The sequence below is a fragment of the Taudactylus pleione genome, unplaced genomic scaffold, assembly GCF_031769625.1.
Source record: "Taudactylus pleione unplaced genomic scaffold, aTauple2 ptg001314l, whole genome shotgun sequence".
In the NCBI taxonomy this organism is placed as follows: Eukaryota; Metazoa; Chordata; class Amphibia; order Anura; family Myobatrachidae; genus Taudactylus; species Taudactylus pleione.
In genome coordinates this window covers 4,433,834-4,453,457 of record NW_028285714.1, presented here as the reverse complement: position 1 = coordinate 4,453,457, position 19,624 = coordinate 4,433,834, and the positions used below count along the sequence as shown (strand labels likewise).

General features: G+C 46.3%; 1 protein-coding gene across 1 annotated transcript in view; it reads left to right on the top strand.

Moving 5' to 3' along the window:
• The first annotated feature begins 2,549 nt into the window (after positions 1-2,549).
• Positions 2,550-19,624, top strand: part of GHITM (growth hormone inducible transmembrane protein) — a 77,700-nt gene continuing 60,625 nt past the window's right edge. Inside the window, exons 1-4 of the mRNA XM_088463081.1 lie at positions 2,550-2,656; positions 2,968-3,107; positions 6,497-6,599; positions 10,407-10,518. Of these exons, the coding sequence (XP_088319207.1) occupies positions 2,979-3,107; positions 6,497-6,599; positions 10,407-10,518 (344 nt within the window). The 5' untranslated portion in view covers positions 2,550-2,656; positions 2,968-2,978. The remainder of the gene's footprint in view (positions 2,657-2,967; positions 3,108-6,496; positions 6,600-10,406; positions 10,519-19,624) is intronic.

The following is a 19,624-nucleotide window of genomic DNA, read 5'->3' as shown; positions in this document are numbered from 1 at the left end:
CATAGAAAATATGATCCTGAAGTTTCTAGGGTCTCTCGGGTGCTTGAGTTTTTTTTCAGGCTGGGTTAGACCGGGGTCTCCGCATGGTCACCCTGAGGGTTCAGGCATCTGCACTCTCAGTTTGGTTTCAGCGAAAGACCACCCCGCTGCCTAATGTTAGGACTTTTTTTCAGGGTATTCTGAGGGTTCAGCCTCCCTTTGTCCCTCCGGTTGCTCCGTGGGATTTGTCGTTGGTTGTCAGGATTCCACAGGCTCCCCCATTCGAACCCCTGAAATCAGCAGACCTTAAGTGGTTGGCAGCAAAGACAGTTTTTCTTCTTGCTATCTCCTCTGCCCACAGGGTCTCTGATTTGGCAGCCCTTTCTTGACACTCTCCCTTTTTGATTTTTCATCAGGATAGAGAGGTTCTTCGTACCAGGGTGGATTATCTTCTTAAGGTGTTATCTGTTTTTCATATAAATGATGAAATTGTGGTTCCAGCCTTCCAGCCTCTTTATAGGTGACGCTTCGCTGGATGTGGTGCACGCCTTACGTATTTACGTGGATTGCACCAACTAATTTAGGAAATTGGATTTTCTTTTTGTGTTGTATGGCTGTCATAAGTGAGGCTGGCTTGCTAACAAACAGACTCTGGCTAGGAGGCTCAGTATGACAATTTCTCTAGCTTACGCACAAGCTGATCTCTCTGTTTCAAACACAGTGACAGCACATTCTACTCGATCCATGGGACCATTGTGGGTGTTTCATTGTGGTGCCTCTGCTGAACTATTGTGCAAGGCTGCCACATGGTCTTCCATCCACACTTTTGTCAAATTTTACACATTTGATACATTTGCCTCTCAGGATGCTTCCTTTGGTCATCAGATTGTCCTTTCTATTAAACAGGAGCGTCTCCATCCTGCTTTGGACATCCCCAAGGTAATTCCGTGGACCCTATGGGCCCTAAAGAAGAAAATAAGAGAGATGGTTGTCACAAGTTGCCGATGCGAACGCCAGGTGATCATTCACTGAACTCCTCCTATCAGCTATCTGTCATCCCTGGTCTGATCTGGATTGGCTCCTTCTGGTGCAAAGGCTGCTCAGATGCCAGAGATAGCATTTTCACGTGTTTCCAGTTCTGGTGTTGGTCTCCTGTTTCAGTCAAGTATCCAGTTCTCCTGTCTGCCTTGTATTGCTCCTGCCATTTGTGTCATCCAGGTGGCACGGTCCACATTCCAGTCTCCTCCCGTTTTTGTCATCTAGGCAGCACGGTCCGCATTCCAGTCTCCTGCCGTTTGTGTCATCCAGGTGACACAGTCCGCATTCCAGTCTCCTGCCATTTGTGTCATCTAGGTGGCACGGACCACACTCCAGCGTCCAGTGTGCACAATCAGATGTACTGCTGCTTGTGTCAACCCGGCGGCACAAGTCGCATATCAGCACTTAGTGGGCCTGATTCAGACCCGGTCGCAAGCGCTGAGCGCTCGCAACTGGGTCGATGGTGGCCCAGAGTGCATGTGCGCGAAGGAGCCGACTCCGTAGTGCGCATGCGCGAGACCCGGATAGCGACGGGCAAACCGTCGCTCCGGGTCTCGTACCAAAGGGGGCGTGCTGTCGATGTTGAGTGACAGCACGCCCCCTTTGGTGGGCGGGCCAGGGGGGTGGCTGCCCAGACGGAGGCATTCCCATGAGCACGCTTACCGTCTGGGGGCGGCCCCACTGACATCACAAGTGATGTCAGTGGGAGAGCTTTCGGCTCTGTTTATCTAGTGTTCAGATTTCCATTCCTGCCTTCGTGGATAGTGGAGCTCCAGATAATTTTATGGACCTGTAATTTTTTAAAACATTGGGTCTTACCCCTGAGCCCATATCTAATCCAATCGCAGTTATTGGTCTCGATGTTAAAAGTCTGTCCAAGGTTCCAGTCGCCTTTCGGACTCCTCCTATATAACTGGCTATTATTCGCATTTTCGGGGTTTGACCGCATTTCTCACCTTCCTGCATCTCGCCCACGGTCATGACTTGATGACGTCATTTGTGCTGTGATTTTTCATTGAAATCAGTCTTTTTTGGGGGGGGGGGCTCATAATTATATGGGCAAGAGATATATTTTTCACTTTAACTGAAATTTGCATTACCGCACAACAGTCCCATTTTATAAAGAGAGCAGTTTCACCGAAAAGTTGCTATATTTTTTATTTTTAATAAATATATTTTATATTTTGGGGGGTGGGGATTTTCAGAAATTCAGGCTACACTCCTTAAGAACAATGGGATATTCATCCTGGGCGCTTTCGTCCAATATGTACAATCAATGTTGTCAAATACAAGTGTTAACTGAATATACAGTCTTTTTTTTGCGCAATACCTTAGCATTATACAATATCACCACCGTGCCCTTCACCGGCGAGAACACATTGCCTGAGACGCTTCTGGGCAGTGTAGTTTGTCGCGTGTATCTGATTTACCAAGTGCGCACAGTCCGTGAGGAGTATGAGAACTACATTTCCCGTCATGCCCGCCGCGGTCGTGAGGCTTAGGGAAGTTTCAGGAAGCTTCGTGTTGTTGCTGCGTAGTTACATCAGAGAGCGTGCCTGCTGGTGAGGGAGTGCTCGGTCAGGTCAGGTGTCGCACGCTGATATACTAGAGAGCTGCTGCTGTTGTGTGGTGTAGCTCCGTGAGTCTGTAGTATTATATTATATTGTATTGCCTCTTTAGTATGAGTAGAAAGAACTACGTCCCTTTAATTGCAGTTTTATTTGAGCTTTTAATTTATTTATGGGATGTATTGCTGTATAAACTGGAAGTCTGGGGTCAGCTCTAGGCATTTATTACTATGTTCTGTTCTATAGTCCGTTGCACACTATATTTTAATATGCAAAACAAAAGTGATTTTTATTTTTTAATAAATGGGAATTAATTATTTTGTGTTTACAAAAAATGATGGTAATTATGTATTGATGACATTCATTATCCTCTTATCTACAGAAACCGACACAATGTTATCCGCGAGGCTGGCATGCCTTAGCAGTGTTCCTGCCCTTGTCCGCCCAGCACTGACCCGGGCATCTCCGTTGCTGAGAAATACCACACTGCAAAGTAAGCACTGGCTCTCACAGCCTAACCAGGTAATACTTTGTTTTCCAGTTGTGTGTTGTTGCATATTAGCCAGCCTGCCCTCCATGGTATATTGTTACATGTCAGCCTGCACCCCTCCAGTGTATCGTCGTAACATGCCAGCCTGCATGCCCCTAATGATGTACTTTTATAATCTAGGCAGCACGCCCTAATGTTGCATTCTGTAATGGTAAGTGGGAGTTGTATAGTCCTGGGACATCAAAAATGTAACAAGGTTATTTTTTTTTGTTATTAATAGAGTAAGATATGTTGTGACATTCCTGTATTAGAAGTAAAACAAAGATCGTTCTTATTTATTTATGTATTTTCATAAGGGGTTTCAAGTTTGCTATAATGTAATGTAAATTTTATTAGCACTTCATGTCTGTAATTTTTATGTAGTTATAGTTTGCAGTTTTACTTTTACTTTTTTTTTTTCTGGAGATGTCATCACCAAGCGCTGGAAATACCAGCTCACCCCTGAACGCCAGTCCGGAGCGAACTGGCGACCAGGAACGGGGGTCCTTCCCCTGGGGATACTTACGGGATGCTTTGATGTCACCGGGGAGATGGGGAGGGAGAGATTTCAGCCTCCCTGTATGAAGTGGGGATGGGGTGAAAACTCGAACGGTCTGGACCCAAGTGGCATGCTGTAAACGGGTCTTGGGTCGGAAGACCCGGGTTACCCGTTTCAATTGACCCAGGATTTTTTCCTAGGAGCCTTTTCCACTGAGATACTACCCGGGTTTACACGGCGATTACCCAGGTATTTTGGCCAATGGAAAAGGGGTATAACCGTAAAATTGGGTGCTCTAACTGGATATGACGATAGATGGATATTATTGTCTAAAAGGTAATCTGGGCCATAAACTCAGTAGCTCTCTTGCAGCAAGCCTCGTTGATCTTGCAGCCAGTGAAGGAATCCCAGAATACACCAAATTCCACATGAACTACAGGGCGTTACTGACTCTATTTTTTTATTCTTGGGACTTCAATTACAAAGCAGCAGCTTTCCTGGTAGGTTGCAGGTGAAAATTTAAAAAGCAACGTGCAGCCAGTGTAAAGCCCGGCGTGCTTTACGTTGACTGCGAGTATACTTTGCAATTTTTGTAACCCGATGGTAAGTCATAAATAAATAAAGCTCTTGCTCTGTCAATGGTGGTAATTCATTTCAATGCGATTATGAATAGCCCTGGGAGGGAGCTTCCGAAACTATTCAATGCGATATTTGGCCGGGCTAAAGGATTTATCTCGCACCCTCCTGGGATGCGAGGAGAAATCTGACAATAGAGCCGGTCGCGCAGCTGTTTTCCAGCTTAGTGCGGCGCTAACAGCCACGTTGCCAGCACTTTAGTAACGAGAACCGGCATTCTCCGTCTAAACACCCAGATTAAGTTGTGAGAACAGTCATTCTCCGAACTTACAGCGCACTGAATTGAATAGCTCCAAGAGCTCCCTCCCGGGGCTATTCAACATCGCATTCAATTGAATCGCGGCCAATGACTGCATGGTTCCAACTGCATGCTTAATTTTTTTTGTGCTATGTTTTTATGGCATATAGGTTTACAGTTCATGTACGTGCATAAAATGATGATGATAGGGTGTTAATGGGTTAACCAAATAACCTTAACAATGCAAATTGCTTGGTTAATATATTTGAATTAGTGTTCACTCTAGGACCTAGAGAGAGCGCTCTGGCGTGCACCCGAAAAGAGGGCATGTATTTAAGACACACCCACTTTTCATCACTCTTGGGGGCGCGCCTGGCACTTACGGACATGCCGGGCTGCCCCCAAGCTCTCCCTTTCTGTAAATAGGTGCTGGGTGCTATACCACGATTTTCACCACCCATGACAAATATTGTAGAACTGTTTTGATCAGCATGAAATCATACTAGTGTTGCACATTGAAGGGGTAACCATCAACTGTTCTATGTATGGTGCCATCTTTACATGCCCATCAATGGCAGACAACCATTAACAATAAAACATTGAAGGTTTGTGCCTGTGTAAAGTAGGCCTGTGGTGTCGATTGGGCTCAATACTTTCCTGAAGTAACCAGTGTTTGCGAAAAGAATATTATGCTGTCTCCTGACTGGGGCAGGGAAGGGACTCCCAGACAGTGGATGTTACTTCCATTCTCTAACATATTTCATTACAAAGCATAGGCTGGGATATAATCACCAGTTTGAAAAACCCCCATAATCTTTGTCCATGGCTCTTCTATCTATGCACTCTGATCAGTAATGAGTACAGCTGGATGTAAGAGAGTTGGGAGAAAAATTAACACACTGCCATCAACATAGGGGCAAAACTATCAACTGTTCCATCGAATGTAAACTATCAATGGATGCTAACCATTGATGGGCAACCCTACAGGTGTGTCCTCATACATCTAGCCTCAATACGCGAATTAACACAGTCTGCTAGTGCATCCTAGTTGCATTACATTTTGACGTAGATACACTTTCGGTAAAAAAGATGCCCGGCGCTAGCAGAGTCTCACGGAACCTGGTGCGCCAAGTGGGGCTTTTCAGCTCGACTACTTTTTAGCTCAATGTGTAAGGACACATTGAGGAATAGTCCTCTCTTGATCCTTTTTTTTTTTTTGCCAGATATAGTATTACTTATTTAGTATACAGGTTGAGTCTCCCATATCCGAAATGCTCGGGACCAGGAGCATTTTGGATAATTTCGGTTTTCAGAATACCTTGCTTGGTGTGGTCCGGCAGGTGTCATGGGAGGCCTTGTGTGTGCTGCGGAGGGGGCTGGCAGGTGTCACAGGATGCCTGGCGTGTGCTGCGGGGGTGTCCGGTGAGTGTCGCAAGGGATCCGGCGGGTGTCGGGTGAAACCGCCAGGCATCATGAGGCGTGCCGCGGGTGGGTCCTGCGGGTGTCACTGGGGGGTCGGTGTGTGTAGCAATAGGGTCCGGCAGGTGCTGCGGGGGTGTCCGGTGGGTGTCACAAAGCGCCTGGCGTGCGCTGCAATGGGGGGGAACGTGGCATATAGACCACGCCCACAGCGCTAGTGACTGGTCATTGATCTGTGATGTCATGACGCCAGGTCACGTCTTGACGTCACAGCTGCCACAAAATACTTTGGTTTTTGGAATATTTAGGTTAATAGAATTACGGATATGGGACACTCAACCTGTAGTATATTGCATCTGATTTGCAATTTAAGGTAAAATTATTATTATTTTTTTTCTTTTTATTATTATTATTATTATTATTATGCAGAAAATAAGTAAATATTAAACATGTTGCAGGATAGGTTTTAAAGTGCATCTTTGTAATGACCTGATTTGATTAGAAAACTTTATTGGCAGGACTTATACTGGATTGTGGAATGGTTCTAACTCTTAATTGTTTCTGATACTAAGTCTGATTTGTTGAAACAGGGCTATGCCACAAAAACGAATTTTGGATTTCGCCGTGTTAGGACAGCACGTGAAGAGGTTAAGAAAGCAGCGTCGGAGCCATCTATAGGCATAGCAGCTCGTTGTAAGTAATGTTCATTAATTGACTGAGCTTCTGTGGTGTTTTATTTTTAATTTAGTAAAACTGGTATATAAATATGAAAGTATATATGCATCGTAAGAGGAGCACCTACTAATTGAAATCTCAATGAGGTCTATAAATTGCATTTAAGACTTGCTTTGGTGTGTGCTAGATTAGCTCAAGTTAAGTTGTTGATGGAACTGTTATGAAATGTGAGCGCTATGTGTGTGTTAACTGTAGCAATAATATGTTAGCTTGTGTCAATAAGCAATAAATCAATAAATAATAGAAGTTTAAGCAAAAAGAGTTTCTGACTAACGATACTGTTACAGCTCTTTTATGATATTTTCTGTGCCTCTTAAGAATCCGGGTGAGTGTGGGAATAGGTCATCTATGACAGGAAAGCCTCCTTACCCTAAACATGTCCTGTCACTTCCCTCGGCTTCTTCTGTAGCCCATGTCCTGGGTTTGATTTCCACAATGGCCCTAACTGTGTGTAGAGTTTACATATTCTCTCCATGCTTGTGTGGGTTTCCTTAGGGTACTCCTTTCCTGGCCACTAATTTAAAAATGTGTTGAAGTAGGGTAAGTATCTGAGTTGGGCGCAAAAATTATATATGAATGTGTATGAATGGGCAGATATTTTCTTTAAAATTACTTGGAATACGTGTGTGCTTTATAAATAGCTGATAATAAAATAAATAACCTCACTCATTTTAACATTTAACAAAGAATAGAAAATCTATATATAATTAGCAGAACGACTTTCATGAGTGCCAAATTTCTATGATGCCGTTTTCTGAGCAGGGACATCATATACCACATTAAAGGTCTTGGTCCGTAGATTAGCACAAAAATATTGGTGTTGTAATTGGTTGTGCCGTATCGGAGTTATACGGCAAAACATCCGCCCGCCTTTTACAATGCATCACCATTGTGCTCTGGAAAATTTGACACTTTGTAAAGTCTCCCTGTGCACCTGCATGGTGACCTGGAACATGTGACCTGCTGGGTGGCTGGAAACAGAGTTATTAGCAGCCATATATATATCAGCGTGGGGTTGGGTACGGGATGCTGGTGCTTGGGATCCTGGCAGTCAGAATCCCGATGTCGGCATCCCGACAGGGTTAGCATACCTAAACCTATTGGTTGTATGCTAACCCACCCTCCTCCTCTCCCTACCCTAACCCTTATTCCCGGTCCTTAACCCGCCCCCTAGTGCCTAACCCTCCCCCAACCCCGCTAATTACCTTACTTTTCCCAGCAGTCGGGACGCCGGCATCTGGAGTCTGGTGCCGGTAATGTAAGCATCTTTATCCCCCCACTGAAGTTGCCGAACGCATCCCTTTTGCGGGGACCTCAATCACCAACTGCTGTTACTTTTATTATTCACATGCCTAGAGACAGGCTGCAAAGACGTTGATTTGGTCAAACCCTTACAGGTCGCCCAGAGCGCACAGTTCAAAGATCTTAACGTAACTCAATATCAACTGATATGCCGCTTGCATTAGACATGACATATTCTCCACAATGCTACCCTGGGTCCTATGGACATGCCATATGTGAACTGTGGTCAGGGCCGGATTTACCATTAGGCAAACTAGGCACCCACCTAGGGCCCGTCGGGTTCCAAGGGGCCCGTGGCCGGGCCCCCCACCCTTCGGAATCCGGCCCTGGAGTGAACCTGCCGTGCCGAGCTGAGTTAATAACAAGTTAAACTGCAGCTGGCACACGCAGCAGCAGCATGTTCCAAGGCCCTACCCCTAGCATCTAGCCAGCCCCTTCTTACCCCAACAACCCATCTACAAGCAGCCTGCGCTGCAGTCACACAGTGAGTGGCAGCCATCCTCCTCTACCACAGCCCCTGCAGTATAGCAACCTTCTCACTCTCTCCCCCCCGCAGTGCAGCAGACGGCCCCCTCCTCCGGCATCGACCACCTCGAGTCACCTTCCACACAGTGTGGCATGCGTCCCCCGGCTTAGACCTCCCCCCAGCAGTGTGGTAAGCTGCCTCCTCTCCCCGCCCCAACGCAGTGTGGCAGACAGTCCCCTCCTCCGGTATCGACCACCTCAGCTTCCCCCCCCACAGTGCTGCCTCCTACCCCCACCCCGCAGTGTAGCAGACAGCCCCCTCCTCCGGCATCGACCCCCTCTCCACCCCCGCAATTTAGCAAGCTGCCTGCTCTCAAGAACCCCCCCTTCCCCCCACCCGCAATGTAGCAAGCTGCTTCCCCCCTCCCCTTCACTCCATGGAGAAGACAGCCTCCTCTGGCATCCCTGGATGTGGGAACCGCTGGAGACATCCACTCCTCCAACTGAGAGACCCAGCTAAGACACAGAGAGTTAGGTAAGTTTCAGTGGAAGAGAAAAAAATTCCTATTGTTTTAAATAGCCCAGACCACTCTACCTTTGTTTTTATATATATATATATATATATATATATATATATATATATATATTTAATATACTGTATGTGTGTATATGCTGCTTAAATTGTATGTATAATATATATAAAATTCGTTGAGTCTACCTGTTATTCCCCCTTTTCCTTCTTCCTCTATTTGTCCCCCTTTATTTCCATATACCTCTATCTGTCCCCTTTTACTCCCGTCTACCTCTGTTTGCCCCCCCCCTTACTCCCCTCTACCTCAGTTTGCTCCCCCTTTACTCCCCTCTACCGCTGTTTGCCCCCCCTTTACCTCTGTTTGCCCCCCCTTACTCCCCTCTACCGCTGTTTGAATCTTTGTCATACTTGATGTTTTGCCATGCTAATATCTGCATATATTACAGTAGTGTCACTGGATCAAGTTAAACACATTTTTATATATACATACATACATACATACATACATACATACATACATACATACATACACAGGATGTATTGGGAATGGGTATGAAAACCCGGCAGTCAGGATGCCTGCTGTCAATATACCGACAGCAGCATCCCGATGCCCAGGATACCGACAAGGGTCGGGTAAGTATACTTACCCTCCCCCTTGTCCCCCTAGCCCTCTGTTTCTACATCCTAACACTAACCCTTAGCCCCCCACCAAAGTGACGCCTAAACCTAACCTTCCCCACCCGCGGCTAAGTCCTAACCAGCCCAGCTACACTTACATTCGGCATCCTGGCTGTCGGGATTTTGGTGTCAAGATGTCCCCTACTGTCTGGATTCCGGCGCCGGTCTTGTAGCCAGGTAGGGGTATTCTGGCGCCGGGATTCCGCATTTCAGTATAATAACTACATTCGATATATTATATAATTATGATGTGTGTATATAATTTGATGTGTGTATCCTGCTCCAGCGACAGCTACTGTAATATATGCAAAAGATTGTTTGAGGGTGGGAGGCCCCAAATCGGTAGCTTGCCTAGGGCCCCATGAGGTCTAAATCCGGCTCTGACTGTGGTGCCCTATGCTTCTTGGTAGAGGAGATTAATGGACATGTTTCAAACTGATGTCACAATGGAAAGGTTTTGTTGCCCAACGTGGTTGTTCTGCCATATTTAGCAGAACTCTTTATGATAAATACCCTCATATTTTCTCAATAATACCCATATCATCTTCCATAACTAAGACTGTTACTGCAGGGGTTCCCTAGTAATATATTTAATTTGTAGCATATTAAATACTCTTATAATTGTAAATATTGTCAGAACACCCATGTTATTCTACTGGTTTATTTGCCGCCTTATTAGATCTTGTAGTGACCTTATAGTTGCAGAATGCTTACCTTTTTTATATTAATGTTTACAACCAGGTTGTTTGATGAGATTTTTTTTATTTCTTTTTATCCCTGTACTTCAGTTCATGAATCGGGAAGACTCTTTGTCGCTGGAAGTGCTGTGGTTGGTCTTGGTGCATTGTGTTACTATGGACTGGGAATGTCTAATGAATTTGGAGCTATTGAGAAAGCTGTGTAAGTTGCCTTTAACTTAATACTTAAGGAAGAACTTGCCTAAGAATGTCCCCCTCCCACCACCCCCACCCCCTCAAGCATCAGATACAAAATAATTAAGAAAGTTGTTAGAATATCATTATTGAGGCATGGTGAACATAAAACACCTGACAAATTATGCATTATATATATATATATATATATATATATATATATATATATATATATATATACTTTGCCTTTCAGTGTATTTGTTTCAAAATGCCTGAGTACAGCATTGTGCTCCCCAAGTCTCATTTAGCATTGTGCAATCTCATGTAGCCTAGCAAACCAGCGTTAAATATCAACCCTAAATATTTTAAACTGTATATTTTCTACAGCAATACAGAGAACTTAGGTGATTTACATTAAAAGCTCAGATTTAACTACATTAAGTTTTAACTACATTTTTCTTATAACAAAGCTCTTGGAACATGAATTAGTCTTTGAATTAACTGTAACTCTGTCCTCTATTGACATGGTAATTTTCCTATTTAAACAGTATTTAATTAAAACTGACCACACTATTACTATAATGCTGGCCATACACGGAACAGCTTTTCATGCAGAATCGGTAGGTAATGCTGTCTGGATACCGACTGTCAAAATACCGACAGCGGAATTCCGATGCTTGGTATCCAAACAGGGGTCGGGTAAGTATACTTACCATTATCCCCCTAACCCTCCCCGTTAGTGCCTAAACCTAACCCTCGCCTAACCCCCTCCCAGTGGTGCCTAACCTCCCCCCTCCCAGTGGTGCCTAACCCTCCCCCCTGGGGGTGCCTAACGTCCCCCCCCAAAAAACCTAACACCCCCAAATGTGCGCAGCTTAACACTAAGGTCGCCTAAGACCACACCACGCTCGGGCAGCCGTTCTTCTGGATTCCGGCGCCGGGATTAAGATGGGCGATGGTATGTTTTTCTTCAGGGTCCAACGGGCGCCACAGGGAGACAGTGGGGTTGTAGGTGGAACTTGGAGGACCAGACACCAACAGCAAAACTTTTCAATCCCTGGTTGCTCTGGTCCTTTCCCCTTTACCCTGCCCACAGCATGAGGGCAACTCAATTTCGTTGGTGTCTGGCAGGTGCTTCATCACAGTTTTAAAAGGGGGCTGCTATTGAGCAGCCCAAACTTATGTTTATGATATTATTTTAGTTTCATTTATTCTACTAATGAGCAGCAGCACGAGACAGTCCTTGGGACGTCTACAATGCTGCTCCACCACCCCTCGGTTAGGTACTCTCGGCGGGTCTCTGTGGGGGACCTAGCTAGCGAGGCTCTCAGGACCCCAGACTGCAACCAGGAATCAAGGGGACAAATATGGAGGATCCCCGCTCGTGGGGAACTGCATGTATGCGCGGTCTTAGGAGACAGACTGGAGGCGCTGATGTGGACACTGGTTCATACGCGACTCCACTAGACCACCAGGGCATTACTAGCACTGGCGCAGGGCATATGTAAGGCCAGGGAACCTGGTGGTTAAAGTCAGCATAGGGGAGAACGAGCTCTCCCTGCAATCCCTCCCCCAGCTCAGGGTGCCATTCCACTGCGGTATTGCTCCCTGAGCTTCTCCTCCGTCCCCTCTGAGACTCATAGTAGCCATTTTCTGCATTCAGTTCTCCGGGAATGCTGAGTCCAGTCTCCCTGTATACCTCTCCCAAGGACCAGGTTGTGCAGCGCTATAGCCTACAAGCCACTGCCTTGTGTATAGTTGATTTTAGTGCCCACTGCAGTTATATTGTATATTCTGCATTGTATGTGACTTATGCTAGTGCTGCTGTCTGTTTTTTTTTTTTCATATGACTGTTAGCTTATGCCTTTCCCTTTCTGCTGCTATAACCCTGGCATACTAATATATAAGGGTTATCCAAATATTTGTGCAGGCTATCACATACAGTATATCGCTGTTGCGCACTACACTGTGCCATATTAGACATACATCTGAGTTGCTCACTGCACTGTGTCAGATTGTGTTACATTATTCTTGCAGCTATGTCTGGCAGAGGTGTTTAAGTTCCTTACCCTCTTCCCGGTACTAATTTCACTAAATGAGAAGTTTCACCAGCAGTGGATTTCCATGTCACACCGTCTAGTCAAAAATGCTACCTTACATATCCATACTGCAACCTCCTTGAAGGAGACTACAGATAGGATGGAAGCTTGTCTAAAATCTTTATACTCTTACAGGAGTTATTACTCGTCCTGCTAGGGCGACGGCCTGGGTGGCAAAGGCCATTGAAAGTTGGGCAGAGGCCCTAGAAGAGACATTTCCCTCTGATGCTTCCAGGGTACAGCTGTCCTACATATCTCACATTAGCGATGCAGCCTCCTATTTGGGTGAAACAGCTATGGATACGGCTCTCCTAGCCTCCAAGGCATCTGCCACTTCTGTAGTAGCCCGCTGTATTGTTTGGCTCCGCTCATGGAAGGCAGATGCGGATACTAAAAAGAGAAAACTATAAAATAGTAAGGGCGCTGACAGGAGTTCTCTCCAAGCAGCTACTAAAAAGGAGATAGTCAGTCCCCTACAATAGTAAAGATATATAACAAAGCAGCGCTAGGGATATGAATATGTGGTTAAATATACGATTTAATGGCACATTCAATTATAAAAATCAAATACTGTACATAAAATGAATAGGCACATAAAGCTGTCATTGTAAGCATGCATATAATTCATGTTCATGGGATAAATGGAGAACCCTGAAGGCACTTTAAATGCATACAAGATGCAGAGTTTAGGGAAGCATTAGTCCAGCTACTATTATATATTACCGGCTAAGTAATAATCTAGTGGTATCCTTTGGTTTAGCGATGTCTCAAAGCTGATGGTCTCAAACGCATAGAATTAACCCCAATTTGCTGCTGTTACCGGTGTTGAGGCTGGAAAGTCCAGAATCCAGATGCAGTCCCATATAGTGTAAGGTTGCTTGTCTTAAGTGCTTAGTGCCAAAGAGTCGGGGTGTTCACCAATGCGTTTCACTGCATCCGCGCAGCTTTTTCAAATGGGACTTTGGGACTGCATCTGGATTCTGGACTTTCCAGCCTGTTTAGGACAATCAGCTTTGAGACCATCGCTTAACCAAAGGATACTGCTGGATTGTTGCTTAGCTGGTAATATATAATAGTATCTGGACTAATGCTTCCCTAAAAAGGACTTTGCGTCTTGTATCCATTAAAAGTGCCTTCAAGGTTCTCTATTTATCCCATGAACATGAATTATATGCATGCATGCTAACAATGACAGCTTTATGTACCTATTATTAATTTTATGTATTTGATTTTATAATTGAATATGCCATTAAATTGTATATTTACATATTCATATCCCGAGCTTATTCTAAAAAGACTTTAGAGCCTCTTCCTTATTCAGGGGATATCCTGTTTGGCCCAGATTTGAACAAAATTGTGACTACCTTGGAAGCTTCCAAGACTGCGTTCCTGCCCTCTGCATATAATGCGAAGCCTCTGACGTAGTCCTTTTCGTTCTCAAGGAAAAGCCAAAGTCAGTCCTTTCTACTTCAGGGTCCATAGGGGGTCCACAGGGTTGACCTTGGGGTATAGGTTGGGAACCAAATCCGGGCACCACGCAGTTAAAGCTTTTAGCTCCCAGGATGCACTTGGGTCCACTCTCCCTATAACCCCACCCCCCAAGCCAGAGGCACCTCAGTTTAAGTTGGTGCCCGGCCGGAGTCGGGTCACCGTTTAGTGCAGTGGGGAGCTGATTAACAGCCCCTAAGCTTTATATTTTTTTGTAAGAACAGAGTTTTTTATTTTTACTTTGGACTTTTAGAGCGGCAGCGTCGGACTGTCTATAGGACGTCTAAGCTGCCGCTCCGTCACCCCGCCGGCGCTGAGACGCCAGTACAGATCTGGGGATCTCAGCGGGACCCCAGCTGTACTAGCCGGACTCTGCGGGCGCCCAGGACTGCTGCCGGATCCACGGGGAGCAGGTAAGGTCACGGATCACTGCTTGCGGTGATCCGCGCATTTAATATGCAGTCCTGTGCCTCCGGTCTCTGGGGACAGACCAGAGGCGCCGGCAGTGGCGGCGGGCCCCCCATACCCCGTGTGTTCACTAGACCACCAGGGACTTAGTGATCAGCGCTGGGAGCCGGCGTCCCGGGAGGTTATTAGCGGCTCCTCCCCTCAGCTCAGCACGCCTTTCAGTATGTATAGTCTGGCGTCGCTGAGCTGCTTCCTCAACGGGGCACGCTTCTTCTGAGGTCTCCTGTGGCCATTTTCTTGTGGTGCAGCAGAAATCTCTGGAGATGGCAGTTGGTCCTGTCCCCCTGCGTACCTCACCATCAGGTCAGTGTACACAGCGCTGTAGCCTTCCCAGACACTGAATCTGGGTAAGTTGAATGCAGTGACATAATGCAGTATATTGTATGTCATGCTTATGTGTGTGTGTATAGATATATATATATATATATATATATATATATATATATATATATATATATATCTATCTATCTATCTGCATTGTATGTGACTTATGCTAGTGCTGACTGTCTGTACTTAATTCTCTCATCTGTCAGTATATATCTATCCCTTTTCTTTATCTGCCCTAATACAGCTGTACTTCGGGTGGTTCTGAGACCTCACATTTATATACTCGTTAATATTTGTGAGGTTTGTCACATACTGTTGCGTGCTGCACGTTGCCACATTTTAGATGGAACTGTGTGTTGCATACGCTGAAAATGGGTCCCTGCGGCTAATTTTGGCATCAGTCAGGACCAGTATAGAGCTGCTTGATATTTCCGCAAGATTGGTGAGATATGTCTGACCAGGAGATAGAGCATTATACTACACCCATTTATTTACTATCCTGCAAGTCATGTGCGGAGGATTTGTTTCATAAAGGGTTCTGTGTGTGGCGTCATCTGGTGCCGGCCCCTTTCACGACCCCCTTGGGCGGTTTGTTTTCTCGGGATCCTCTCAATTGCGGATCGCCAGGCGGGCCCCATTGTTGTACCTCAGTTGGGGTTACTTCACCATGCTGCCCTTTTTCATCTCGGGGTATCTTGTAGTTTCTTGCACTCTTCCCCTGTTACACAGACTACCGCTCCCGGCAGGGTTTTTTCGCAGCATATGAATTCCCCCTGGTGCCACCATAGTCTGTCATTCCCCTTACAGGGATTACCACAGCCACCCTGGGTGGATGTTGTTTTCTACGACACGCAAAGTGGCGTGGTTGACTCCCTTTGGTTACTTCCCAGTGGCTCTGCCGTGAACTGGATACTGTTTTGGGCTCTTTTCCTCTTACACGGGGGGAAGCCTATTTCAGGTATTATTATCCCTGCTTTGGGGCTGGTAGCAGGTCCATTCTGGTTAGAGTGAATGTTGACCTGCACCTGTATCATACACCCTCAGTCTTACGTGCCTTCGGGTTCTCTGTTGCTGCCTAGCGGGTGGATCGCATGGCGGGACTCTGGCTGTTGCCAGATACGAGGTATTGCAAAGGGTTTGGCCTCCTGTCCCAATTTCCCTGAGGGTCATCATGAGCCCCTCCTGGGGTAGATGGGCGTGTTACTCGTCTGATTAGACGTTGTCGCCTCCCATTCCTGCGTGGTCGGATTCTTCGGATCCGTAGGGGGTAACTCTGCCTGAAATCAGTATACTTGCTTTCAGGGCTTGTTACCCATCCTACCATGGTTATAGCATGGTTGGTTAATACTTTTGCATACTGAGCTGATGCATTTGTAATGTTTTTCCCCTCCAACACGTCTGGGGTTCAAATGTATTTGGTCGCTCACGTAATATATGCAGTTGTCATAGGTGGAAATGCCTATATTGGATATCAGTCTCCTAACTTTCAGAGTTCCGGCTGCGACTGTATCCTCCGTAATACCCTATGGCTGCGCTCTGGGAATGCAGAGGTGCAGATACCATCTATAGGGTAGATCTTGTTCGGTCCTGACCTTGACAGGATTGTAGTAACATTGGCAGTACAAGTTTACCACCTTCAGCTATGCTCACTACGGGGCCTCAGACTATTAAGTCTTTTTGTCCTCTGGGTCAGCCTAAAGGTCTGTTTCTTCATAGACTGTCGGCCTCTACGAGGGCCAACATATCCAGTACCGAGCAGGCCTGGACTGCCAGCTGATCCTGCTTCTGAGCCTACGGATATATCTTCAGCCTGACGAGACAAGCCTACCACTGGGAGATGGCGATTTTCTCAGTTCGCCCGGTACTAGTGTCAAGTTGCCGCGGCTATGTGGGTAGGAGGGTACGCCCTCTCTTTGCTCAGGCGGCCTCTTTCCAGGTGATGGTACGCAGGTCCTTATTCAGACCCGAACAGGGCCAAACAAATCCAGAAAGCTATACTGTTGTTGCGGTAAGCGGAGCTCATTAGGCCATCCCCACTTTCTCAGCGAGGGACTGGTTGTTCTGCTTTCTTTCTGGTGCGGTGGCTGAATGGTCCTCTTTGGCCTATTCTCTGTCTCAATTCCCTGAACCAGTTCCTAAAGCTACCTGGGCTCAGGAGGCAATCCCTATGCTCCATTATACTATGTTTGGAACCTTGGGACTTGATGGTATCACTCGATATACAGGTCGCGTGCCCACGGGTACTTACAGAGACCTTGCCTCAGCATGGACTGAGGTTTGCTGTATCACAGCACTTACAATTTTTCGGGCTCTGCCTGTTGGGACTGTCCTCAGCCCCACAGGGGTTTACCAGCGTTTTGGATTTTCTGACAGTTCTCCTGTTCAGTATATCCCAATGCTCCTGTACCTGGACGGCCGCCTGCTCTTAGCAGGATCGCCGGGGTACTTTACAGCCAGGTCAGAATGACCGTGGCTTCTTCAGGGTGCAGACGTTTAATCAACGGGGAAAAAGTCCTCCCTGCATCCCCCTCTGGGTATTCTTCACCTAGGAGCCCTGCTGGATTCTCAGAATATGAGAATTCTTCTGGCGTAAGACGGCATCTCCACTCTTCCATTAGGAGTACATGGATGTCTACGCAGTCGACATATGTCTTTACACTCTGGGATGCATGGTCCACTATTCAGTGTCTGCCTTTGGAAGGGTGGAATGGGCTCAGTACCATTCCAGGCCTTTCCATGATTGGCTTATCTCCAGATGGAACAAGTTTTTTCTGTCGGATCACTGTTCAAACGATGAAGCTCTCTCCGGAGGCAAGTCGTTCCCTTTCCGGGTGGCTATGGTCATCTCGTCCAGGGTTTTCTTTGCTAAGGACAGTGTCTGGTTCGCATCCATTTCAGTGCAGTTGGACGTCTGTCGATTCCACCCTGTCAATTAACTTGTTGGAACTTTAGCCTGTCTTGGGCCTTCACTCTGGCATAACTCTTGTTTCCCGGTGAACCTGAAAAAGTTCAGTCCAACAGGGTCAGGGCAGTGGCTTCCTTTTTAGCAACACTGTTCGTTGGGTGGCAATGACAGGTATGTCACACATTCGGACATAGTCCGAGGGTCTCCTTCTGACCATCTCGGCAGCATTCATTTCAAGTCCTCAGCCGTCACGACGTGCATCCCGGGGACTAGTCTCTTCCCCAAGAGAGGTTTCATCTCCTGGTGAGCAGGGGGGGGGGGTCCTCATGAGGTGACCCTCATGGCCTTCTGACTATCACACTATGGTGTTACAGTCCAACTCTGGGGATTCTGAAGCAACCTTCAGTGACTCTTTGTCGGTGAAGTAGTTCTTCCAATTTGCGTACCTGTGTTCTCCGGTCTCCATTCTTCCTCGAGGGAAGTGTTTCAATCGTGACGGAGATGCTTTCCTGCTGGTGGCTCCTGATTGCCCCAGATGTCAGGGGTACTTGGATTTTCGGAGTCTCTCCATCGATACTCCATTCCTGATGCTTCACTACCCGGACCTGTTATCTCGGGGTCCTTGGTTTTGCCTTGGACCTGGGTCGTTTGTCTTTGACTGCGTCCCTATAGTGGTCTTACAGCTTCACTGGCTTTGTCATCGTTGGAATGATTAGAGCACATGGATCAGCTTTTGCTGGGACCTACCACAAACTGTGGCAGCCATAATTTTTATGGTATTGTACCTGTCGATACAATCCTCCGGTGTCCAGGATTTCCTGATATTCTGGCATTCCTTCCGGCTGGCTTGGGTTGCACCCTCGGCCTGGCCTTCTGTCAGTGCAGATCTCTACACTGTCAGTATGATTAAGATATGGAATTGCTCCGCTCTGGTATCCAGTTCATCCTTTGGAGTGTTTTCTGGATTATGCCTCCATTTGTCCTCCCTAGGGACTCCTTGGGAGTTAGTAGTGGTTCTTCGTTCCCTCCGGGGACAGTCCATAGAACCGCTGGTTGTGATGGCCATTACATGGTCTATTGCTTTGGCTCTCTCTCTTTCTCTGAGTGTCGGAATTGGGAGCGTTCTCATGTGGCTCCCTCTTCTGGAGAAAAACGGAACAATACTGCGCTATGCACTGATGTATAGAATGGTATTGTTCATATATCTATAATAGGTTTGCTGTTTGTTAATAAACAGGAGGCCTTATGAATAAGGTAAATGTTTTTAATCAACACAATGCAGTTCACATATATATCAAAGTTACAATGATGTGCACATGAAAAATAGATCTTACATAAAAACAAATAAATGAATCAATAATGGGCTGGAATAAATTACTAAATGCAAAAAAATAATATCATTGAACTGGGGTATCACAGCATAGAGAAGCCACTGTCGTAACAATGTGGCTAGAAAGTAGCAAGTGTATCTTGATAGAAATTGTCAGAACAGCTTAGATTTGCTACTGTGTAGCAATCACTACTGGCGTCCCAGAGTGAAATGCAGTGGAATGGTAAAAATAAACAGTGAAAAGGTGGAGAAGGTATTACCTCTACCCACTAGGTAACCGTGTTCACACTGATGGTTATCCCGGCTTAACTCTTTGGTGTAAGGCCGCGGGTGAGTATTAGCAGCTGCCGTGCAATGGGAGACAAAATCTCTGTGAAGAGGTGAGCGTGATCCAGCGAACAGTGACCAGGAGCAGGTAATGTACCGGAGGTGACTGGATCCACACTGTCCTCCGCCCTGACTGGTTCGCTTCACTGTGGAGTCGCGGCCGAATGAGACCAACTTGCCATGCAGCGGG